General features: G+C 42.5%; 1 protein-coding gene across 4 annotated transcripts in view; it reads right to left on the bottom strand.

The window, feature by feature from the left end:
- The window catches only part of UGGT2 (UDP-glucose glycoprotein glucosyltransferase 2), a 428,047-nt gene that overhangs the window by 82,455 nt on the left and 318,569 nt on the right, over positions 1 to 27,023 (bottom strand). For all 4 annotated transcript variants that reach the window (XM_088458942.1, XM_088458958.1, XM_088458949.1 and 1 more), the window contains exons 30-32: positions 21,121 to 21,205; positions 15,300 to 15,385; positions 4,540 to 4,638 (exon numbers count right to left, since the gene is read on the bottom strand). In XM_088458942.1, coding sequence (XP_088315068.1) covers positions 4,540 to 4,638; positions 15,300 to 15,385; positions 21,121 to 21,205 — 270 coding nt within the window. The remainder of the gene's footprint in view (positions 1 to 4,539; positions 4,639 to 15,299; positions 15,386 to 21,120; positions 21,206 to 27,023) is intronic.

The raw sequence follows: 27,023 nt of genomic DNA, 5'->3' as shown, positions 1-27,023 counted from the left end.
CATAAATTTTGGATAGGGTTCCAAATTGTAACCCATTTTACTCAAACCGGATATGCATCATGATTGGGAGTTAAAGTTAACATTGCTAAGAAGGGAGGAATATAGGAGTTATAAACCTTTAGATAAACATGATTTACAAAAAACAAATGTGGACATTTACAAATTTAGAAGTTTACACCCACAAAAATACAAGAAGCTAAATAATTAGGTACATGGCCAATGTGCAGGAATACAAGGATAAACACATAGCACTATCTCATGTAGATACTAGGATAATAAAAAGAACCCTCATACTGCAAAGGAGATCGCAATGGCTAATTTATGCACGTCCATGAAATGGCATTTAAATGGTCAAACACCTGTGTTTGACTAACCAACCCTTTACCTCCCCCAAATGCAGACTACCTGTCACTCACCTTGCGAATGAATCCTCTGTGTGAGCGCAATTGAAAAACAATCGCTTGATCTGTGTAAATGTCGGCACTGCGTAAATCTCAGAATCAGGCCCTCAGCTCGAGGAACATTGCAATGCATATATACATTAACACCTAACAAATGACCGAGTCGCACTGATGTCAACAAAGTAACCCAACCAAATATAAAATATAGATGAACAGGATAATAGGATCACAGATTAAACCCTGGATATATACTAGTGGATGAAGAAAAGTTAAATACAGGAGATATCCGTAGCCAGAATTGAAAAACAGATACAGATAATGAAGCATTAAGAAAGCATTAATAAGGTAGGCAGACAAAATCAAACAAGGGTAAAAACTCAGGTGCACTGAAGTCATTTAACGAGGATCATCCCAGTCCAAAGTCCGTAGCCCGAGCCAGGCCACTACCTCCCGAGAACAGTCAAAGAAATAATTACTGCCTGCCGAAACCACTCATAGGTGAAGAGGAAACAACAAGGAGCAGGAGAGAGGGCTATCATGAAGACATCTCTGTACTTGTTTGTTCTGATGTGCCACCCTCTGAGATTCCAAGGGGGTCAGCTGAACACTGGCAAAAGCATTACAGGACGCAAGGGAGAAAATAGTATTCTTTGTCTCAGCAATCCGAACACGCGCAAGTCTCATATCCTGACATATAAGAGACAAGTAAACACGCAGAGCCTCCACCTGATACACCACCCTCCATTCTGAGGTGATAATGGCTTGAAGGAGTCTTTCCATGGTGCCCAGAGAAGATTTGACCATAACAGGAGGTAAGTGTCAGCAAAAACATAAAAGTCCAGAGGATAGCACTGCAAAGGAGACCTGGGCTGGAAGGTAAACAGCAGGAAGGAGAAGCACAGTACCTTACGACCCAAAGAGGCACAGAATAATTCCAAGAGAAAAAGCTATAAAGCAAAAGTCCAGAGGGTAGTGCTGAATAGGAGACCAGGGCTGCAAGAGAAGTAGTAAGGAGTGTAAATACAGTACCATTTATCTCCCAATAGGTTCAGGAGATTCCCACATTACCAGATTCTCAAAAGGTAGGCAGAAGAAACAGCAGTAAAAGCAGCAGCACCAGGATCTACACAGGAGCGAAGACCAGCTCTCCAGATAGCCACGGTGGTCGGGAGGTCCGTTCAGCAATCATTATCACAGCGAATCAGTAGAGAAGCAGCCAGAAGCTAGCAGCGGCACCCAGGAGTCCGCTCAGCCAGGGGGGTACTTAGAGGAGACAATGGAAGGTGGTTGCCTCCAGTTGCCAACTCTAAAGGGGTACACTGACATCCTCCATTGCTCCAGGTTCTGCTTTATGAGCCCGAGAGCACGAATAAGCAGGGAGCAGAGGGGGTATGTGCCATGGGTTCCTCCCTTTCCTAAGGCCCCCACCCTGGATCTCCAGCACCAATGTACATAAAAGGGGCAAGGCAGAGACTGGAATGCATGGTCGTTCCCTCCTTTGTTGGTTTTTCTCCCTCATACATGCGGGACCTCCTGCCACTGCTGTTGCTATGGGAGCAGCAAATAGCAAGAACGGAAGACCTTGATCAGCAACAGGTAGCGTTTGTGTGCTAAGGTTTTGGTATTTAATTGGGGTAGGAGTGGATGTCTAGGTGCTGCTACTCGAGAGTTGGTAGTGAATGCAGGGGGAGAGAGAGTGTGTGTGCCCGGGTGCTGCTAGGGTGTAAGCACTATATGCAGAGGGGAAGGATGTGTGTCTGAGTGCTACTGAGGTGTTGGCAGAGAGTGCAGAAGAGGAGAGAGTGTGTCTCGGTGCAGAGCTGGAGTGTTGGTAGTGAATGCATTGTTGGAGAGTATGTGTCTGGGTGCTGTTGGGGTATTAGCAGTGAATGCAGGTGGGAATAGTGCGTCTGGGAGCTGCTGGGGTGTTGTAAGTAAATTTAAGGGATATATTGTGTGTCTGGGTGCTGCTGGGGTGATAGTAGTGACTTCAGGAAAGGAGTGAATGCAAGGGAGAGAGAGTGTGTTGCGGGGAGTCACTAGGGTGTTACTAGTGAATATGGATGGGGGGGGGGGTGAGTCTGGATCCTGCAGGATATTTACAGTAAATATATGGAGTAGGGTGTCTCTGGGTGCTGCTAAGTTATTAGTACTGAATGAAGGTGGGTAAGGGTATGTGTCTGGGTGCCGTTTGGGTATTGGCAGTGAATGCAGGGGAAGGAGATTGTGTGTCTGGGTGCTGCAGGGTGTTGAAAATTAATGCAGGGGGAGGAGAGTGTGTGACTGGCTGCTGCTGGTGTGTTGGTAGTGAATGTGGTTTAGGGAGAGTGGATGAGACTGCTGCTGGGACTGAGGTGTTGGTAGTGAATGTAAGCGGAGTGGAGGGGGCACCAACAACTATCTTGCCTTCGGGCTCCAGGTATGAAATTATGCTTCTGGTGTCAGACGCAGGAGCTACCGATTGCTGGAAGAATCAGATAATACAGTGGAGAATCAGGCAGAGTGACAAGATGGCAGGCCAGATTCTGCAACAGGAGTAGGCCCCAAGGCTGCACAACGCGGTGGGGAGAGACATGCAGAAGACACCAGAGCCCAGCAAAAACAGCACTAGTTCAGCAAGAGAAAATCCGCTGCAAAGAAGTAACAGGAGTCTTCCAGTGGCCACAGGATGATTAGCCAGGATATACAGGCTGAAATGTGTTAATTTGCGTTTTACTCCATGCTTGTCCAGGCCACTTGCCCAGATGGCCACCAATTTAATGAAATGTTTAACATTATGCTTTTCCTCAAATAATTACCATTATATTTTTTCCACCTTGATATTCATTGGTGATTGTGTGTCAGTTATAGCACCAGTGTTTTTTCTTCAAATACTGTAGTCTGCATTAAATAGGAATTGTTAAGCTTTCATATGTATTGAATAGTCAATGGTTTATGATCTATACAGCAAGATATAAAGCTGAAAATATATATTGATTATTATAGTTACTTTTTCTTTTTGAGTAATTTGTTTATTAATAAAAAGATGCAAAACAAGTGATGTAATAGAAATTAGGACTGAAAATAGTTTAAAAAAAAAAAATCATTATTTTTCCCAAATATATGTTCTCTAATGCGCTTAGTGTGTGGATGTACTTCTATAAATGTGTGTGTGGATGTACTTCTATAAATGTCTGGGTGGATGTACTTCTATAAATGTCTGGGTGGATGTACTTCTATAAATGTGTGTGTGGATGTACTTCTATAAATGTGTGGGTGGATGTACTTCTATAAATGTGTGGGTGGATGTACTTCTATAAATGTGTGGGTGGATGTACTTCTATAAATGTGTGGGTGGATGTACTTCTATAAATGTCTGGGTGGATGTACTTCTATAAATGTGTGGGTGGATGTACTTCTATAAATGTGTGGGTGGATGTACTTCTATAAATGTGTGGGTGGATGTACTTCTATAAATGTGTGGGTGGATGTACTTCTATAATGAGTTATAAATTTTAAATTTTGATATTTAATGAAAACCTTGTAGAAAAGTATTTTAAGGGTTACAAATATGTTATCCCATGGACCATTAAAAAGGGACAATCATGTGGCTTAATCGGGAATGTCCCTGGCACACATGGTGAGCTGAAAATGTAACTTCCGATTTCCCAATATTGACTTCCAAGTTTGGGGTACTGGTGACTGCAGCAGTGACTCCTCTGACTGTTCAGAATAAAACACAAAGATTTTGCTACTATATTTGATGTAAGTTATTTATTATTTTATTTGTCATTAAAATGTTTAAAGCTAGCTTCTTGATCATATTCCCCTTCTGTTATGATAGTAGCGTAACTTGTCCAAATTGCCTCTTTGTTGACAAAGTGGACATTGATTTCATCCTTACATTATCATCTGACATAGAATAAGTACTTAAACAATTCCTTTTGAATAATGCATATGTTACACAATGAAAATGTACTTGAACTGAAGGTTTGTTAATACCAATTAAACCCCCCCCCCCCCCCCGACAAAATCAAAAATTTAAATAGCTCATAAAATATTCTCATGCTTCCAATAGTAAAACAATGAAATGTAATTAAAGATTCTTCATGTGCTGAATGAATTATTTACCGGGTTTCTTAATATATTATATCCTTACCTGAGAAACCGCTCATACAGGTGCCCTGATGCAACAGTGAAGATATTTAGTATGTCATATTTCTTTTCTTGTGCTTCTGCATTCATTGCACCTGTAAAGCTTTACACAAAACAAATATGTTATTTTTCATGGTAAGGAATCTCCAAGTTAATTGTGTTTGAAAGTGAACAAGGGTTAAGAACAACAGTGACTTTTACAGTATGTATGCTGTTTTATAACAGACACATTGATGCTGGGAGTTTTAACTCATCAAGTCAGATTTGATACAAATTAAATTACTATATTACAGAAAACCACATACTGTCTTATCAAATTTATTTAGGGCAACAATTAACAGCCAAACCCCTTTATCCTCAGTGATTTATTGCTCAAACTCTGTTAAGATGAGTTTATAAAGTGTAATATAATATACATAATAAAGGTCTATGTACAGGATAAGAGATTTATTTCAGACAAGCTGCATTAAGTTGAGTCCAGCACTCCACATTTCTATACCCACTACTAGGCAGACCCACAACCGTTCAAATGTTCAACATGCCAATGAGCGGCATTTCACACTTTCACCAATGTCTACTCTATACATTGCATTAAGGTTTAATCTGACTTATTTTCAAATACATTGGAGCTGCCATTTTTAGAGATTTACTTGCATAAAATTTTTGAATTCCTATATTCTTAATAAATCCTTGCAAACATTTCAACACATAATTTATTATTATTAAAATGTATCTTCCCCAACAATGAAAACAATAATAAACCCTACAAATAAATGTACATTCTCCCCTTTGTAACAGTAAAGTGTTCATATATATGTGCTTACTAATTAACCAACTACTAGGATTTTGTGGGGCAAGTTTGTCAGCATTACCAGTATTTATTGTATACAGTGCATCCGCAAAGTATTCACAACGCTTCACTTTTTCCACATTTTGTAATGTTACAGCTTTACTCCAAAATGGAATAAATTCATATTTGTCCTCAAAATTCTATACACAATACCCCATAATGACAACTTTTAAAAAGTTTTTTTGCGATTTTTGCAAATTTAATAAAGAAAAAAAAACAACCTAAGAAATCACATGTACATAAGTATTCACAACCTTTACTCAATACTTTGTTGATGCACCTTTGGCGGCAATTACAGACTCAAGTCTTTTTGAGTATGATGCCACAAGCTTGGCACACCTATCTTTGGGCAGTTTTGCCCATTGCAGCACCTCTCAAGCTCCATCAGGTTGGATGGGAAGCATCGCTCAGCCATTTTCAGATCTCTCCAGAGATGTGCAATTGGACTCAAGTCTGTGCTCTGGCTGGACCACTCAAGGACATTCACAGAGTTGTCCTGAAGCCACTCCTTATATATTTTGGCTGTGTGCTTAGGGTTGTTGTCCTGCTGAAAGATGAAACGTCGCCCCAGTCTGAGGTCAAGAGCGCTCTGGAGCAGGTTTTCATCCAGGATGTCTCTGTACATTGCTACATTCATCTTTCCCTCTATGCCACCACCATGCTTCACTGTAGGGATGGTATTGGCCTGGTGATGAGCGGTGCCTGGTTTCCTCCAAACATAACGCTTGGCATTCATGCCAAAGAGTTTAATCTTTGTCTCATTGTGGTCTGAGAGTCCGTCAGGTGCATTTTGGCAAGCTTTTAACTAAGGAGTGGCTTCCGTCTGGCCACTCTACCATACAGGTCTGATTGGTGGATTGCTGCAGAGATGGTTGTCCTTCTGGAAGGTTCTCCTCTCTCCATGGAGGACTGCTGTAGCTCTGACAGAGTGATCATCGGGTTCTTGGTCACCTCCCTGACTAGGGCCCTTCTCCCCCGATCGCTCAGTTTAGACAGTCGGCCAACTCTAGGAAGAGTCTTGGTGGTTCCGAACTTCTTCCATTTACGGATGAAGGAGGCCACTGTGCTCATTGGGACCTTCAAAGCAACAGAAATTTTACTGTACCCTTCACCAGATTTGTGCCTCGAGACAATCCTGTCTCGGATGTCTACAGACAATTCCTTGGACTTCATGCTTGGTTTGTGCTCTGACATGCACTGTCAAGTGTGGGACCTTATATAGACAGGTGTATGCCTTTCAAAATCATGCCCAATCAACTGAATTTACCACAGGTGGACTCCAATTAAGCTGTAGGAACATCTCAAGAATTATCAATGGAAACAGGATGCACCTGAACTCAATTTTGAGCTTCATGGCAAAGGCTGTGAATACTTATGTACATGTGATTTCTTAGTTTTTGTTTTTTATTAATTTTTCAAAAATCTCAAAAAAACTTTTTACACGGTGTCATTATGGGGTAGTGTGTGTAGAATTTTGAGGACAAACATAAATTTATTCCATTTTGGAATAAGGCTGTAACACAGGGTTTCCCAACCTCGGTCCTCAAGGCACACTAACAGTCCAGGTTTTAGTTATATCCATGCTTAAGCACAGATGGTTAAATCAAAAGAACTGAGGTACTAATTAAGGCACTTGTGCTCAATTATGGCTATCCTTAAAACCTGGACTGTTAGTGTGCCTTGAGGACCGTGGTTGGGAACCCCGGCTGTAACATAATAAAATGTGGAACAAGTGAAGCGTTGTGAATACTTTCCTGATGCACTGTATATGAGGGGGTCTTACCATGTTTTATTATGTATTGGGTTGCTGACAATTTCTAATTATGCCATGCTGTGTGGTTGCCAACTGTCCCTGATTTGGTAGGGCATTAACAGGTTTATGAAATAAAAGGTCCATGAAATTGAATGTGGATCGAAATACCCTTATTTTTCAGAACTCAACAAGTGATGAGTACAAATCATCTTTTAGTGTATTGAAAGCAAATTACATTTCCTAAACTTATTCTCTCTAGTTAATATTTATCAAATAAGTACTTAAAATACAAAAAAATTACAACCAAGTGATAGGGACTCTAGGTTTGCTTTTACTAAGCAGCAAAGTGTTACTGGAAATAATTTTAAAAAGTTTATCTTTTGTTATTTTATCTACGTACGCATCTTTACCTTTCACTACCGAGAGAACCTGTAACCAAATTGCGTGAAGACTTAATGTTGTCGCCAATTAATTGCTTAATTCTTTGTTGTAGACAAAAATGATCCAATCAGTATCAATTGTATTATTAATTCCAGAAACAATACATTAGAGTTTATGCACAAAAAAGTAATTAAAACACAAAACATTGAGTAGCCATTTTGAGAAGTGGCATACATAGTAACAGACCAAGGGGTCAATTCAATAGCGGGCGAATCCTGCTCACACACACACAGTGTGCCATTACAATGGCTCGCCAGCAATGGCACACCGTATCGTCCACAATTCACTACCAAAACAGGTTTTTTTGTTCATACCAGCACAGGATTGGATATTAAAATATGCAGTCTTGGGGCTACCATTAGTGTGGCATCGCCCACAATTGAACTGACCACCAAGAATTTGAAGCTTCATTTTCTGAAGGCATTACAGAAACTATTTATGACCCTTCTGGACAATTTGCACATGTAATTTTAAACTCATGTTCTATCATTTTTATATGTAGCAATTATTAGCATTGTATACAAACGAATCAGGCCATCTGGCCAGTTAGCTCACAATCACATATACATACACATAAGCCATATACTTATACACTCTGATAATTGTTGTCTTTTACAACACAAAATGAATAATATATACATGTTTCGCCTCTAATTCCTACAGCAAGATGTGGCAGTATTGCAAAAGCAATCAATGCATTTTAATGGTTTTGTCCTTTTCCTGTGCCGACAAATACAGCTCACTGCAAAAAGCAAAAAAGGTTTAGTTAAATTTAATTAGATTATATATTTTCATTTAAAGCCTCACCAATATTATAATGGAAGCCGGTGAATTTACTGTTTGGAAACACTGCTTTTGCCTGCAGAATAACAGGATGGATGGTTTCCATATACTTTCAGCATTTTATCCATAATGCATTGTAATCAGTATTTTGGGGCCAAATAACACTACAGTATGTAAGAAAACACAAATCTCTGAGCCGCAGAGACAAACCTGGTTATGTGCTTTCATAGGCAGCAGAATGAAACAAACTAATTAATCATAGTGCAGCTCCCACAAATGCCTAAGAGCACTTGTACAAAATACACATTTAATCCAAACACAGCATAAAAACGGTCTACTTTTAGAAAGGGAACAATCATTTCACATTAATATTGTATAGATCTCCCTAGGATTAAAATAGGTGCACTCTAAATGCTGTGAGTGAGAACTAAAAAGAAGTTAGGCAAATTGCAGTGACTTCATCAAGGTGCAGTAGCCTCTAGCTGCCTGCAGGTTATCCATGTGCATTCTACCTCCCACATAACCTTCATCTAACAAAATTACAACAGCTAGGGGGAAGCTTGGAGGGAGCAAGCAGGGCAAGTGACCTGGGTGACTACTGTGTATATGTTTGCTGCAGGGAGTCTGAGTGGTATATTTACTAAAGTGCAGTTTTTTATCTGTTTACATATTTCTTCCTCATGCCTGATCCGCAGCAACTCCATTACTTCTTCATCACTCCAGTTTGCCATGATTCCTCCAAAGTGAAAGTAATATGCAGTATAGTACACTATGCTGTCTGTATATAGCTTATTAATAGCTGCCTTTTCCCCAAAGTGTGCAGTGCAGGACAGTAATGTAAATACAGAGACATGTGCTCTGTGTGTAAGCTGGTCAGCTGACTGGAAAAAGCCAATCAGCACTATTTTCTCTGACCCTGCTCGAATATCCCGGGTCTGTACCATTTAAGAGCCAAATAAACCGGGTCCGACCTGTGTTTAACCCTCCTTTTAACCCGGGTTGAAATACCAGGTCGGTCGACCAGGGTTATTAATTTTGGTGCTTTTTAAAATCACGTCGACCCGGCAATAACCTGGGTTATTTTGGCGATGTGAAAGGGGTATAAGTGTCCCACCCCTTCACTTCAGGAGTCTATGTAGCTCCAGGGTACTCTGGCCCCGTTTCCCTCGACTGCGTGGCTGGCTACCGGGAGAGTAGCTGCAGGTAGTGAGTGCGTGAAGGAACTAGCGACACCTACTTCCCCAATTCAAAACATATTAATGACTGAGACATATGGGTAAAGCAACTATGTAAAAATGGGAGATTATATAACAAGATATCTTTATCCTAACATTGTTTCTATTGTTACCATAGCCATATTCTGATTTGGAGTTTTTACCAACATATATATCATGGTATAACAACTAATATTCCATACTAACGCCCCAATGATGAAAGATTGTCCACTTCTAAAGCCTAACCTTAATAACCATGGATATAGAACATACTTTCTGTAATCCATTGTGGGATGTGAAATAAACACTAGAAAACATAATTGTGATTTTTGCTTCCTAAACCTATATTATACACTGATAACAAGTGTACTGAAATGTTGGAATAAACACAAAAAACTGCTGAGATCGACCTGGTGTACTCGTTCTTTATTCAGTTACATTGCTTGGGGCACGCCATGCACCTGCATAAATACATTAAAAGAGGACTGACTAAATGATGCTACATTTGGATATAATATGATTAATTGCCTCCAGCAGACCAGGGCAAAAATCAGCTGTAGACTGGAGGAGGGGGGAACTGGGGATCTAGTGGCTGCAATATACTGTACATCAGAGGGATGCATTACATTACTAGACATTATAAAAGAAATATAACAATACTGGAAGCTACTTGGTTTATATTACAATTCTGGCCATTATTAGGTGATTTATTATAATGCTGGAAAGTATTGGGATATTATAATTCTGTATTTTAAGATGGATTCAGGTAATTCAGAATGTCAGAGAGCAGAAACATCTGCAAGTCGTAATTACACTGGGATCTGTGAAATCTTGCTGAATAAACTGCTAAAATATAAATTTCATAATTACGTTTATTTGTGTATATGATACAGTTAATATAGTAAATTCCACAACTAGCTATAAGGATAATATGATTATAGAGGTATAGAATTATGAAAACTGCAGCTATCTTTTCAGTAAGTGCCAGGGTAAAAATGAAACATTTTTGGCCCTGTATCGAGGGGACTTGCCTACTCTGCACGCGGGGGCATGGGTGGGAGTGGGCACTTGGCCAAATTTTGCAGGGAGATTACCTATGAACATTAGGGTGGTCCAAAATAAAACATTAACATTTTCTTTCTCCACAAGGTTATTTTTGTTCCTTAGTACATCAATGGGTAGTACACCAAAACAATTTCCAAACAAGCAATATTTAGGGGTCGCCCTATATTGAAATTTTCTAGACATAGATATGTGTCCTCAGACAGTTGAATAAGTCGCGGAAAATTGAGTACCTGTGGACGTTTCGGATTTTTTTTACCATTTTTTTTTTGGTTTTCGTACACACTTGTTAAAAAATGCTAAAGCTACAAAGTGTTCAGAAAGAAACCAGAGGTGTCTGGTAAAAGCAATGTAAGCTTTCTTACCAATTGTTATATCAGGGTAGATTTATAGGAGACTTAAGAGCTCGATGTCATTATATGGTGCTCTAATTCCCAATGGAGCTTCATTCCAATACTTTACATAAACCAGACTCAGGGGCCTATTCATCATTACTAAATATCCTTTGGAGATAATTAGGTTTAGAACTCGCATTGAGTTCTACCTAATTACCGGAGGAATTCATCATTCCTCCTCTACATTAGTATCTATTCTGTAAAGCTGTCATTTTTGTGATGACAGCTTTTCGGGAAAATAGATACTTTTCCCTGCCTGCATCCCCTGTCGTCCTCTGTCTGCCCACTCCATCAACTCTGCACTGCCTGTGTTGTGCAGGGATCTGTACCCCAGGGCCATGTCTGGCTCAGACCTGCTGAATGCTCCATCCACTGTGTTATCGGCAGCGGCTCCAGACCCATCTCCTACATGTCCATCCCCTGCCATCCTCCATCTGTCCCCTCCATCACCTCTGTACTGCCTGCTGCCCGCTCCATCCACTCCGTCTTCCGCAGCCGCGGAGGCTCTGGACCGTGTCCTACATGTCCATCCCCTGCCGTCCTCAGTCTGCCTGCTCAATCACCTCTGCACTGCCTGCTGTCTGCTCCATCCACGGTGTCATCGCCAGCGGAGGTGGCTCCGGACCAGTCTCCTACATCCCCCGCAACCACCCCCGGCCTGCCCGGGTGCCATATGTGCTGGACCCGGCTGCCATATGTGGTGGACCCGGCTGCCTTGCACTTACAAGTGGCTTCAAAGAGACGAGCAGAGGTTGCTGTCCGTTCCATTCACGTGTCATTGGCAGCGGCTCCAGACCAGTCTTCTCTCCTAGATGTCCCCCGCAGCCCCCACCCCGGCCGGGACTGCCCGGGTTTCATATGTGCGGCAGCCGCTGGTGTACCCGGCTGCCTTACACTTAAAAGCGGCTTCAAAGGTACAAGCAGAGGGTGCTGCAGATTTTTTTTTTTTTTCACATTCTTATGTTCATGCTACAGATGCTGTTGCCGGGAAGTGTCTCCCCCTGTTTCCTAGTAGCACTTGTAAGTGCTTCTTGAATCAACTGTTTATAGTAAATAAGCTCTTACAAGTGCTACCGGTGAACAGGGGGAGATGCTTCCCGGCGGCGGCAGCAGCAGCATGCAATGAAAGCACATTGTAGCCGGAGCCGGAAGTCTGAGGAGTGAGCAATGGAGAGTCGGAGAAGGACCACGCTGGAAGCAGGTAAGTAAAACACAAGCTGCCATCTAAACGGTAGCTTGTGAGTGCTTTCGGGAGCTGGAGATGGTGTAAATTTACATAATCAATTACCGAAAATCTAAGATTTTCGGGCTTTGATGAATACAAGAATTTCGACATCCCCATATTACTATATGGGAAGTGTGGAAATTAACGGAGAATTACTTAACCAGGAGATATTAGTCATATCTCCTGCGTTAAGCCTTTTAATGAATACAAGGGATACATAATTATGGTAAAAATTAGCTTATAAACTGAAGTTTAGTTTTGATGAATAGGGCTTTTATCATTAACAAGGAGTGATAAAACTCATTGTGTATGATAAATGGTGCTCCAGCCAATCAGCTCCCAACTGACATTTTTCAAACAGATGACAGTTGCAAGTTGATTGGCTGGAGCACAATCATATGCAACGAGTTTTATCACTCGATGTGACTGATAAAACTCATTAATAAATGAGGCTCTTACAAACAAAGCCAAATTCACCATGTTGTTTGCCTCTCTAGGTGATAAGTGGAACTGATTTAGAAAGAGACATACTTTCAGAGTGTACCTACCTTTACCCGTCCATCTAGCGTGGTGAGTAGGACCAGGAGCTTGAAATGTTTCCCTGCTATTTCCACCACCAAGAAACAAAAGAGATAAATTCAAAGGCTCTCGATAATCGTCTCTTGGTTGCTGTTTTTCCAGTGAGTTTGGTAAATATTATAACATTTCCTGTCGTAATCTGTCTAATACAGGATCTTGGAAGAGGGCAATATCCACTGCACTCTAAACATTTTTATCAATACTTCTCCATTCTTTCTGAAAGCGGATGAAAATTCCAACTTCTGGGCCTCCAATAGAGCTGAATATACATGAGAAGACATTTGAAAGCATAGGGGTAAATTTACTAAAGTGAGAGTTTATAGAAGTGGAGATGTTGCCCATAGCAGCCAATCAGATTCTACTTAGCATTTAACTAGCACCTTCTAGAAGTTAATAGCCAGAATCTGATTGGTTGCTATGGGCAACATCTCCACTTCTAAAATCTCTCACTTTAGTAAATTTACCCCATAATATCCATTTGTGTCAGCTTCCAAATAGTAAACTTCTGGGTGACCACTAAACTACAAAGTACAGAGCTAAAATTTGTTACACAAGTTACTACATTATAATGGCCAAAAATAGTCTATGTGTTGGCATGATTCAAGCATCTTTGTTTTTGACAATGTTAAAGTGGACCACCCTAATGAACATACCAACTGTGTGGTTCTCCTGCTATGGGGACTATGGCCCTGATTCAGAGCTGAACGCTCTGAGCAGAACGCTCACTCTGAATCAGGGCCATCCTATTTAAATGTGGAGCGGCCTTATTGACGCTCGCATAGCTGTGGGTTACCACCCACAGCTTATGCGAGCGTCCATGATGATGGTCGCGATGGTCAAGACCATCGCGACCATCGGGCTTGCGACGAGACCCTTGCGGTAGGGTCTCGCTGCCGCAAGCCCAGGAGTGATTTTGGCTCTATCAGAGCCAAAGTCACTCCCACTGACATCATTACTGATGTCAGTGGGGCCAGACTCAGACGGTAGGCGTTCCCATGGGAACGCCTCCGTCTGGCCGGCACGCCCACCAAAGGGGGCGTGCTGTCAGTCACTATCGACAGCACACCCCCTTTGGTGCGAGACCCCGAGCGACGTATTTCTCGTCGCTCGCCGGGTCTCGCTCATGCGCACGACGGAGCTCCCTCCGTCGTGCGCATGCGCATTCTCACAACATCGACCCGCTTGTGAGCGAACTTTGCTCGCGAGCGGGTCTGAATGACCCCCTATATGCAATGACTATGCCATAAACCTTTTGAGAACACTCTGCCTACAATTTTTGCATGCAGGCTCAACAGATTCTAACAATCAACGTTTTAAGACCACCCTACCCACAGATTTTTAGTCCATAGACTGTACCTGCCCTAAGCCTATCATCCCCTAGGATACCCAGAATTGCTGATAACAACATTCTGACTTCATCGTTTAACCATTGAAGACACATAGACGGACATCACACATGTTTATCCCAAGACCATATACACCATATGCATTACTTTTGTTTATTGATGAGGATTTAATTTATGTATAATGTGAGTTTCAGTTATCACCATCTAGTTTGCTTATTCCCAGTACCCCAGAGCGCTTTAGAAATTGTTCTTGTTTATTACATCTATGAGGTTGGGATATCTCTTAGTGTGAACCCGATTACTGTATTAAATTGTGTAGGGGGTATGGCCACAAAACATTTGGAAAATTGGACACACCATATCTAATCACAGAGGGAACTTGTCCTTGATGCAATGTTTTAGACTCTGGAGAATAGGAAGATAGGAAGTCTTTGTGGTGAGATCACTTCCTCCGCAAATGCACGGGTTGCTGGCAATTGTGATTTAAGTGTAATACACACTATTATTCTGCTGCTGCACTGTGGTTGCCAAAACATGTTGGGGGCTTGGCGAAACCACTGTCGCAGACTCTGTACTTTGTACCAGCCCACCCTAACCACTTTTTCCATGCCACTGATAAACGCTACCTGCCAAAACTTCTCAGAAGTGGCAAATAGCAATGATTACAAAATGTTCTACGAACTATCAAACTTTGCCATGCATTTGGAGGTTGGGAAGTTTCAGCCTTTATATGGACTGAACTAATGTTCATTCTATGAACTAACTTAGAAAAACAGCTTCACTAAACACAATTGAGTTAATAGCGAGTCATGAATACTGATTAAGACCAGAAAATAGCTGCTTCCACTATGTGAGAAAGTGACGAGTACACATTAAAAGGAAAAAAAAAAAAAGAAATCGCTTTCATAATCTGAATGAACTGGTTATCACCTAAAAAAAAAAGTAAGCAATGTTCTCCCACTGTTTTGAAAGCTATGTCAGTGTTGTGTTTAGGTACTCATAAATGCCTAGAAGAGAAAACTGGTACACTAAAATTCTGTAATATTACTTCATAACATGATTATTGTAGGCTTTGTTTTATCTTTTAATTTGCTATGAAATAAGAAGTCTAGGTACCTCATAATTGAATTCCACAAGCCTGTCTTCTCTTCAGGCTCACTGCTCAGGAGATCTGCATGTACTTGATCTGGTTTCTTCTGTACCTGGGTAGCAGAATGAAAACAAAGTAAATCTGAACCTTCCATATGGCAATGGAATTTGCTAAACCCTACTGTGCATTACTTGTAGTGTGATCAAGCTCACATAAGCTTACACTGAGCTTCAAAGGGAAGCTCAAGTTCATTGTTTTATTGTGTTTTGTTGTCATTCGTGCTGTAAGGTCGCTTAAGGACATCAAAACTTGCAGAATATATCTGAATAATTTATTTCTGGAACTCTGACTTGCACAGGGTAAAGAGCAAATATTGTGGGAGATTTATCAAAGCTTGGCGAGAGATAAAGTACCAACCAATCACCTTCTGTCATTTTACAGACTGTGTTTAAACAATGACAGGGGCTAATTGGTTGGTATTTTATCTCTCTCCAAGCCTTAATAAATCTCCCCCATTGCCTTTAAAGCACTGTACAGTCGGACTGTGTCTTACGAAAGGGGAACTTCCAGTGGCATAGTAACTATACAGGTGCAGGGTGTGAGGTCCACCTTGGCCCATGAGCCAGGTGTCTCTACCTGCCCAATAACTTATGGACCTATTCTGCACACGTAGTTGTGCTGGCAAGGCAGGAGTGGGTCTTTGCTCTGGCATTGATGTTCTTGCTGGTGTCTGGCACCTTCCCATAGACCAATATTGATAAAAGTAGTGTGTGGTGGATGGTATTACAGTAATGTACATGTGTGTGTCAGGAGTGGTATCAATGCATGTGTGTGTATGGGGGAGGTGCTATTATTTGTAATAATGTACTTTGTGTGATTGTGAGTGGTATTAATTTAATGTTGGGGCTGATGGTGGTATTGATATATGCAAGGGGGTGGTATTAATGGGAATGTAGTCATCATCCCAGCGCACACAATGCCGGCTTAGTATACCGATGGCTGCAAACCCGACGGTGAGTATTAGGGTTAGGGGGGATACTTAGGGTTAGGCTGCGGGAGGGGAGGGTCAGGCTGCTGAAAGGGAAGGTTAGGGTTAGGCTGCAGGAGGGGTGGGTTAGGGGAAGCGTAATAATACTTACCTGCATGCATCGTGATTTCCACCGTCGGAAATCCGCTGCTGGGATTCTGACTGCTGGCATTATCAGCGCCTGGATTGCGTACCCAACCCATGTTAATGTAGTGGGATGGTATTAATATAATGGATATTTCTATGTGTTGGAATGGTATTCATGTAATATTTGTGTGTGAGTGGTATTAATGTTGTGTGTGTTTAAGCTATTTCCTTTATTTATTCAGGGTCATTAATTTAATGTGGAGCCATAGTGGCTAGCAAGGTGGAGTTTAGTGGGGCCTATTCAGCAGGATGGTACAGTGGTTAGCATTACTGCCTGACAGCACTGTGGACATGGCTTCAATTATGCGTTTGTGGACTTCCCCAGGTACTCCAGTTTCTTTCTCACAGTTCACAATACAAACTAGTTGTTTAAATGGCTTCCACTGAAAATGGACCCCAGTGTGCGTGTGGTTTGAAATTTTAGATGTAAGCTCTCATGGTGCAGGCCAGCACTGAGCATTCACAAGAAAGCTGACCCAACTGCTCGAGACTATTGGGAGAAAAGCATTATATAAGTACATGATTACTATTATTATGTAGTGGGGCTATAAATGTAATACAAGGTGGTGGGTGTTATTAATGTAATGTGGTGGCATTAAAATAATGCAGTAGAGCAATTAATGTAATGTGCATCACACATTTGAGTCTTAGCCCCAGTTGCTGGGTCCGGCAGTGTCAAGTCACTGCCATCTGTGCCCTCACTGGCCGCGTCTGGCATCCCCGGGACCTGTGCTGGCACTTCTGAATGGTCCTGCAGTTTACCCTGCCAGTAATTTCCGTGGCGGCATAGCATGGGTGCGGTCATCTTGGATGTTCGCACATGACTGCATCTGCCAATCGGATTTCAGCAGCCACGTTCATATTACCCGCTCAGCCAATAGGCTATTTAAATGACATTCTCATCTTTTCTGCTAATATCAAGACTCACTGCCATAATGTAAAATAGGTTATCCGTCGGCTTACAAACAAAAAGTTGTTTTGCAAACTGGAAAAGTATGTCTTTCAGGTGGACTCCATTTCTTTCCCTTGAATACATAATCTCTGGGTCAGGGCTGCGAATTGATACAGGCAAAGATCAAACAAATCTCAATTGGCCTCAGCCCACCACCTTAAAGGCAGTTCAAAGATTCCTTAGGCTTCTCTAATTATTTTAAATATATCCAGGGGTACTATATGTGGTTGCACCATTTACCACCCTTACCAGGAAAGGGGGCAAACCCAGTTAAATGGTCAGCAGAAGCCCAAATCACATTCCACCAATTGATATAGACTTTCATCTCAACTCCCATTCTCAATTAGTCAGGCATATCCATCCTGTTCTTTCTTGAGGTAGACACATAGGGCCTGATTCAGAGCTGAACGCTCTGACCAGAGCGCTCGCTCTGAATCAGGGCCGTCCCAGCTAAATTTGGAGCGGCCTCCTGGCCGCTTGCATGGCTGTGGGTGACCACCCACAGCTTATGCGAGCGGCCAAAAAGATGGTCGCGATGGTCAAAGACCATCGGGACCATCGGGCTTGCGATGAGACCCTGCGGTAGGGTCTCGCTTCCGCAAGCCCAGGAGTGATTTTGGCTCTATCAGAGCCAAAATCACTCCCACTGACATCATTACGGACTCGTCTGGCAGTCACGCCCCTGGCACACCCACCAAAGGGGGCGTGCTGTCAATCAACATCGACAGCACGCCCCCTTTGGTGCGAGACCCGGAGCGATGGAGAGCCCGTCGCTATCCGGGTCTCGCACATGCGCACGACGGAGCTCCCTCCGTCGTGCGCATGCGCAGTGGGGCAACATCGACCCGTTTGCGAGCGTCCTTTGCTCGCAAACGGGTCTGAATGACCCCCATAATCTGTTGGTGTAGGTGTGGTCCTCTCTCCAATAAGCATCACTGCAAGTTCTTTTAATCGGAAATTTCTGCCTGCAGATAGAAAGTATGCCATCAGAGACAAAGAATTGCTCACTATGAAACTGGCACTTGAAGAGTGGAGGCACTTGTTGGAAAGGGCACGCTGTCCGATCCCCATTTGCACAGATCATAAAATGTTACTCCATTTCGAATAAGCACAACGCATGAGTCTGCATCAAACCTGTTGGTCATTATTCTTCTCATGATTTGACAAACAAGTGTCATATCACAATCTATGATGGAGAATGAAGGTTCTGCAGTCTTCGAGCAACATCCCATCAACAATCTTTAATGTATTGCTGCTACTACTCCGGCCATCACCCTTACTCAGGGGAAAACATTAATTCTTCAGAATATACGCAAAAAAGTACTTCAGTCGGCTCATTGCTCTAGATTTGCTGGGCATCTGAAGTTCGAAAGACACAATTTATTCTCCGTAATTACCGATACTTCAAGATGAGATCAATTTGTTGCAGCCTGCTCTAAATGTACTCAGCAAAAAAGCCCCAGACAAGTTCCAACAGGTTCACTTCTGTCTCTGCCAGTTCAGAGTACCCCCTGGACTCATATCTCAGTGGATTTTTGTGACTGACCAGCCTGCCTCTAATAAATTTACCACCATATGGGTCATAGTGGATCGATTTTCAAATATGGCCCACTTCGTTTTTCTTCGTGGTCTTCTGTCAGCTCCAGTATCGGCTCAACTGTCCATCAAGGAAATGTTCTGCCTTCACGGGTGTACAGTAGAAATTGCATCAGATCGTGGTGTCCAGTTTGTAGCCAAATTTTGGCAATCTTTGTGTAACGCTCTGCAGATTAAACGAGTTAATAAATATTTAGAGACCTTCCTCCGGTTATATGTCTCGTCATCTCAGGATGATTGGTCAGACTTACTTCCTTTGGCAGAATATGCGCCTATCAACCGTACCACAAATCTTCTGCTTCAACTCCATTCACAATGTATGATCTACAGTCTAGGTACCAGCAAATACTCCATTACTTGCAACATCTGTTCCAGCTTCTGAATAAATTCTCAATACTTTTGCTAAGAAATGGCAACAAGAACAAGAATATCTGTCCCAGTTCTATAAGATTCATGCCGATAAAAGGTGAGACATTCCTAGCCTATGACCAGGAGACAGAGTCTGGCTGTTTACCCGTAAACTACGACTCAGGATGCCATCCATGAAATTTGCTTCCAGCTTCATTAGGCCATTCAGCATCATCCAAGCCATCAATCCAGTTTACTCTAAGTTATGGTTGCCTCCATATCTTTGGGTACCCAATTCTTTTCACATTTCAGTTTTGAAACCTCTGAATCAGTTTTATTCCCCAAACCAAGGTTCTCCAAAGGTTCAGACCCAGCACAGACAGGAATATGAGATCAAGAACATCATGGACTTTAACTTCAGACATGGCCATCTCCAGTATCTTGTAAATTGGAAGGGTCACAGTCCAGAAAAGAGGGCTTGGATCAATGCCTCTGATGTACATGCTCCAGGTTTGATTCAAAGAATTAATCTGAAGTTTCCATTTAAACCACACAATAAGTGTCCAGTGGCAACTTGTAATAGGATGGGGTGTGCTGTCACAAATCAGGGTCTTAGCCCAAGTTACCAGGTCCAGCGGTGTCATGTCACTGTCATCCATGCAATCCCTAGTCGCATTTGGCATCACTGAAACCTGCGCTGGCACTTTTGCATATGTGTCTGGCGTTTACCCAACGGCAAAGCATGGGTGCGTCCATCTTGGATTTTCTCATATAACTGCATCTGCCAACTGGATTCCTGCATTTACAAAGTGCATCTGCATCTAACTCAGTTACCAACTTCCTGGAACCACCTGATGGTTAGCGCACATCCTGGCCTTGCAAGCTGCCAGGACCCGGTCAGACTTCTGTAAGCTTCAGATACCTCGGTCGCAGCGCTGGGATGACGTAGATAAAGCAAGGAGGTGTCTTTTCCAAAAAAAAACAAAAACCTCCTGCTGCATTTGGGAATTGCACAGTCGCTTGTATGTGGCTCTGCATTTCCGTCCATCTCTGAATCAGGCTCACAAGTACATATTACAGTGGACTCAATATACATTTAGCTGAATTGCAAGTACTTTCTGCATCCTATTCTGTATGTATTCATCTCAAGCATTATACTACCTGGGCAGGTCTGCACTTTGCATCAATTCCAGAAGTGTCCCACTACACGCTTGTGCATTCCTCAACAGCAGTCTGCAGCATCCAATTATCTACATCTCCTGCAGGCTGTCCCTGCTATTACAGGCCCTTCACATCTACAGCCGGTCTCTTCTGTACTGCATTCTGAGAACAATATTATGAAGACACTGAACCTATATTTTTTTCCATTCAGTATTTCCTAAAGTCAGTATCTATATTTGTTCATTCACAAGCAATAATACATATACTACTAGTATTGGTCTAGATGAGAAAGACTTTAATCAAGGCCTTGAGCTTCAATTAAACTGCTGATTCTGTCCCCATTTTCTCCTTTAAAGTGAATGCCACTGGCATTAGGGTGGCGCTTGCAGCAAAGGACATGGAAGAGAATAACATTATTGTAAAGCCATAGTAAGTATTCCTATAATAAATGGATGAAAATGCTTTCATAAATCAGCAACCTTCTATTGCCAACAATTAAACTTCAAAAGAGGCTCTTGACCTGGTAACAGACAACCTCTTCCACATAATATATAAGATTATAGTATCATCTGATGAAGCAGGTTCATGTAAAAGCAGAAAACCTTAGACTACTCACGTGAACTTTAATAATTTTACTGTTGAAGTTATGGAGTACTACGATCACCTTTTCTTGATCTGATGGAGAATCTGTCCCCATGTGTCTAAAAGAGAGAGTACACAAAAGATATATGACACAATGAATTATATGTTTATGTGGCATAATGTGAACTATATATATAAAAAATAAAATCAACTGCTGATATGAATTATCTCAACACGTTGGCATGTAATGACAGTTGGTATGAACTCTGAGCCCTCCCACCTGTTCAGTGATGTTACTTCTAAAAAATTCTGGCACAACAACACACATCTACAGTTTTCAAGAGCTGGATTAAGGGTTTGGGTGGCAGAGGGCACGTAGGCACACATCAGGCATAGAGTGGCCATGATTATGCTAAAAACCTCTATTGATTGCAAAATGTTATTGCATTTATACATATTATTAATAATTTGGAGTTGTGCACCTGAGATTTGTCTGTTTCTGTACCTGCAATTAGTATCATCAGGTAGCACCTCCCATTATATATATAGTCAGGTTGTGCAGTCCAGAGATTTGTCTGTTTCTGTACGATGTAATAAGTTCAACGTTTCAATCCATGTTAGATTGTCATCCTGAAACGTTGAACTTATTACATCGTGTCTGAGTCTTTTGTCTGACCAAGCCCCGAGTGCCGCACCTTCTGTTTTGAGATATATATATATATATATATATATATATATATATATATGAGGGTCTAAAACACATACAGGGTCAAACAGAGATGCAGACTGGGGCACACTGCAGCAGCTTCACCCCTCCTATCTCCCATGGTGCTTGCAGAAGCAGAACTACTGTACACATTGCAGTGTAGCCCAGCACCTTGCTCAGATTCCACCCCTCCCTCTCAAACACAGTCCTCAAACAGTTCATGGTTTACAAGTTACCTATGGATCTTTAAAATGTGATAATTGGTAATATACCTGTGCCCAACTAGGTGATTGGGAAAATTTGAACTGACCTGGATTGAGACACACTGTTCTAGGGGACCCCCTGATAGAGGGAGAAGGGGTGGTTTGGATCACTTGCCCCTTTTATTACACCCTTAATGCGGCTCTGCACTCTCCTATAGAACCTATGTAAGCCATTAGGTAGCATGCATTTTTTATTGCAATTGCATTGTCTAATAGATACATGTGGATATTTGTGATTAAGTACATTTGAAATACATTTGAGGAATACATTTGCATGGATCTCACTGCAGAAATCAGACATTAACTATTACATCACTGAGGATTAAATTAATTTGTTCCACAATATTATAGCAAGTCAAACAAACTACCGTACACAAAATGTATTTTACACTTGTGTCTTAGAACATGCTCAATGTGTTACTACACTTAATATTCATATTATGGGTGTGCTTCCGCAGCAGATGCAATGCCGATGTATACGCAGTTTGTGCGATTATATACCATTACGCTTGCGTGTAAGTCGCACTATGCACGTGTCGTGATTGTATTGCAATTACATAAGCACAGAGGATCCATTTGCAAAGTGAGTGTCATGTGGTCAGCGTTTCGGGGTGGTAACGTGGGGGTGGTGGTTAAGTAAACGCAGGCGTGTTTGACTGTTTCAGCGCCATTTCATAGAGTGCATACATTAGCAGCATAAGACCTTTCTGTGTGTGAGGAGACCCGCAGTGTTTGCGGCTGGTCAGACCTGCTGTACATGCTGCGTGACTGGTTAATGTGAGTCGATGGTACCGACGTTTAAGCAGGAGACACATTAGACGGATATGAGAAGGCAGCAGTGGGCGTCTTTATGTTGGCTGTGTTAGGCAAACATTAACATATTTTAGCAACTGTGATCCGTAAGTGATTGCATTTGTGTCCGCTACTGAATAAGGCCCTGTTTACCATAACAACTATTCATAATTAAGGGTATATAGTTATTTGGGCGACATTTACAATGTCACAGTTATGTCAACATTATTAAAATGTTGACAGGCAACATGTCAACATTGTCAGAATGTTGACACTAGGGTTAGACTACAGGCATGAGGGTTAGGCACTAGGGGGGCGGTTAGAGTTAGGGAATACTAACAGTAACGCAGGAGGATTGGATTGGATGTGATGCTCCAGACCCGGAAGCCGTACTGGAGCAGCAGCTGCAGTCGCCAGGAGCAGGTAAGTCACTGTTACCTTTAGGCCGCCAGGGACTATATGTCGAAATTCTAACATGTCAAAATTTCATCAGTGTCTACATTATGTCGACTTTATAGCTGTTGACATATCATACCACACCCACATTTAAGCCATCACACAGTGTACATAATTTGATAGAGGCAATTCATTCATTTATGTAAGCTTCATTCTCTATCTCCTGGGACTTAACTATAGTGGGTGCAAGGGGTGCCGATGCTCTGGGGCCTGGAGGCTTAAGAGGCTCTCCCTCATCTACACTGTTAAAGCGAGAAAATATTGGTAAAAGATCCAATTGCTAGACGATTCCCTAAATCAATTACATTGCATAAGTATATTTTTATTAGTTTTGTTATGTTTCTATATTTGTCATAAATTGTTTTCAGTTACTCACTTTAATACATAAAACCCATTGTTTCTTTTAAATGCACATATAAAACAATATTATTGTTATATTTAATCATTGCATTATATTATGTTATATTACAACCATTGTATTGTAATTTTTAATAAATGTGCAAAGTTAGTAATTTAATAATGTACACTGAAGTGCCAAAAGTCATGGGATAGATGCCTAAGATCATGTAGGACCCCCTCTAGCTTGGTGAAATGCAGCAACTCAATGTGGAATCTATTCCACAAGAGGACGGATGACCTCTGGAGAAATGTTGACCCATGCCGTCTGTATAGATACCCACAACTCCCTTCTAGGTGCAGGATCTTGGGTGCGAATGGACCTCTCCAACACGACCCATAATTGCTTGACTGGGTTCATGTCGGGCAAATGTGGTGGCCACTCTATTCATCAGAACTCTCCAGAATGCTCCTCTAAACAATTTTTGGCAACTTGGGACCGATGACACGGTGCATTATCCTGCTGGAATATTCCATCGTTGTGCGGGTACATGAAGTCCATTAAGGGCATATGGTCACCAAGCCATGCAACAGTTAATGATGTGTTCAGGTGGACAAGCGGACCCAACCCATGCCATGTGAACACACGCCACACCATTATGGAACCACCACCAGCCTGCACGGAGCCTTGTTGACAACTGGGGTCAAGGGCCTCATGGGGTCTGCACCACACCCAAACCCTACCATCAGCCCAAAACAACTGGAACAATGACTCACCGGACCATGCCACACGTTGCCAGTCCTCCAGGGTCCAATTAGTGACATCACAAGCCGTGGTGAGGAGCTGTGTCAGGTGTCTCGGTGTTAACAGTGGCACTCTGGTGGGTCTTCTGATCACATATCCCATGGAAGCTACATAATGCTGCACTGACCTGCTGGATATGCGTCTGGTACCTCTGGAATTAAATGTCGATGTGATTTGAGTCCATGTAGCTTGTCTGATTGTCTGATGCAGGAGGTGTGTGCTTGACTATTGCAGGTCTAGGCAATTCCAACTTGTCACAGTACGGTGACGCCACCTACCATTAAGTTTATATATTGCTATCACATGACTTTTGGCACTTCAGTGTCTTTTGCTAACCAAAGTGTCTCTTTAACCACTTGCCTGATATGGTTGCATTTTTTGCGACCACACCAGGCTATCTGGTCGCCAACAAAGCGACCAGTCACAAACAGTGTGAGCAGCTGCAGGAGAAGAATCTTCTAGAGGTGCTGCTCTGTGTGCCTGCACCCTCCCCCAGTGTCTGCCATGCTACGAATCACTGCTGATCGGCCAGCATAGCAGGACCTTCCCCCCCTCCCCCCAGCCAAATGCTGCAGAGATTAAAAGCCACTGTAAAAAAAGAAGGTTGCGATGGTTGAAATGTTCCCATGGTGGTGATCTGATGTTCGTATGTTTGAAAATACTATTTTTTTACAAATCTTAAAAATATTTAAATTTTTTTTATTAACTCATTTTGGATAAGTTGAAATGCATGTTCTTCACCTAATAAACTCATTAAAAAATTACAAATTTATGAGTGGTTTTTAGAAATAAAAAAATCAACAGTTAAGAGATTAAGATAAATACAAAAGATGGCAGCTGAGGGTTATCTGATGACCATACAATGGACTTGTTACTTTATTTAAACAGAAACAACACACTGTAACTGATTGTTTAGCCATAAACTGACCTAGGAAATGAACAAAAGACCCAATGCTTAATGAACTGTTACAAATGGCACCAGCCATGCTGCGACATTACCAGAGACTGGGAACAAGGAAAACTGTATACATAATTTGAACTGACCAATCAGACACTGTAAATGTGATTGGCATGTATTTTGGATCGTTGTTAAAACCTGTGCTACCCTTTGGTAGGAGAGCAGGGAAGTAGCTAGGGTGGAGCGGCCGGTGCCGCCGCACAGAGCGGAGCAGCCCTGAGGGTGGAACCGGCCGTCCACCATAATGCTCTAAGGGTGTCTGAACAAAGCCAGCGCAGGCTCAGTGTCTAACTCTGGCTGCGCTGGCTGAGGGAAAGAGGGGAGGGCTGCAGGGAGGATGGTGCGGCTGGTGCCTCACTCACCAGGTTCAGCATCTGCCGCCCCTGCTCAGAGATGGATGAAGGGGAGGTACAGGGGGCGAGTACTACCGGGCCCTCTTCTTTCAGGGGGCCCCCCAGCCGGAGCTGCTCCCCCCAGCTGTAGCTGCTTCCCTTGCATGACAGGACCAGTCCGGAGATTGTGACTGGTCCTGGCCTGTGCCTGCGCCGCTGCAGTAATCAGCAGGACTCAGACATTGACTACCCAGCCGGAACAATAAAGTTTTCTTCTCTGTGGGCCGTAATGACATCAGCGCGGTGAAGCAGAACAGACTCTCAGAGAAAGACTGACTGTGAGAAGCCTGTTGTCGCCGCTGCCATGAGAAGGACTCTGGAGGAGCATCATTGAGGTAAGTGAAGGAGGGGAGGGGGGAAAGCATTTGAGGCTATAGAGAGACACAGGAGGGAGGGCTGAGGCTATTGGGAGACAGGGATTGAGCTGAGGGCTATAGACAAACATGGGGGCAGGGTTGAGGTTGCTGCAGAGACATGGCGTGAGCTGAGGATTAGGTCTAGAAGGTGAAGCTTCACAGTGGGAGCTGTGTGAGGAGGACAGTGATAGCTATAAGTGGGACCAGTGGGAGCTGTGATTTGAGGAACTGATAGCTATAAGGGGGCAGTGAGAGTGGGGGCATTGAGATATGTGACAGGAAACAGTGTGGGCTGTGATTGGGGACAGTGATAGCTATAAATAGGAGCAGTAAGAGTGTGGGCTGTGATTGGGTGGTATAACATGTATAAGGGGCACTCCTGTGTGGCGTAATGTGTATAAGGGTCTCTATGTGGCATAATGTGTAAAAGGGGTACTATTGTGTGGCATAACATATATAAGGGGTACTACTGTGTGGCATAATGTGTATAAGGGGCTCTACTGTGTGGGATAATGTGTGTAAGGGGCTCTACTGTGTGGCGTAACATGATAAAGGGGTTTGAGGTACTACAGTACTCTGATGTGTATTGTGAGTAATGAACACTAATGTGCATTGTAATGTGGACTGGTACTGTTGTGTGGCCACATCCCACCCCTGTATTTTTGGCGCATGCCTTCGCTGCGCACTTTCCCTGTATAAAATATATGGGATGGGGGGGCGTGGGGGGGCACCACTGATCTTTTTGGCACAGGGCACCAAAATGTCTAGCTGCAGCTCTGTAGGAGAGCATTCTGGATTGAAGCTTATGTGGATATATTAATCGTGCTGCATTTTTGAATATTACCAATGAAATACTTTCACCGCTGTTGCCAC

This window comes from Taudactylus pleione, unplaced genomic scaffold, assembly GCF_031769625.1.
Source record: "Taudactylus pleione unplaced genomic scaffold, aTauple2 ptg000041l, whole genome shotgun sequence".
In the NCBI taxonomy this organism is placed as follows: domain Eukaryota; kingdom Metazoa; phylum Chordata; class Amphibia; order Anura; family Myobatrachidae; genus Taudactylus; species Taudactylus pleione.
This window is presented reverse-complemented; position numbering and strand designations above follow the sequence as displayed.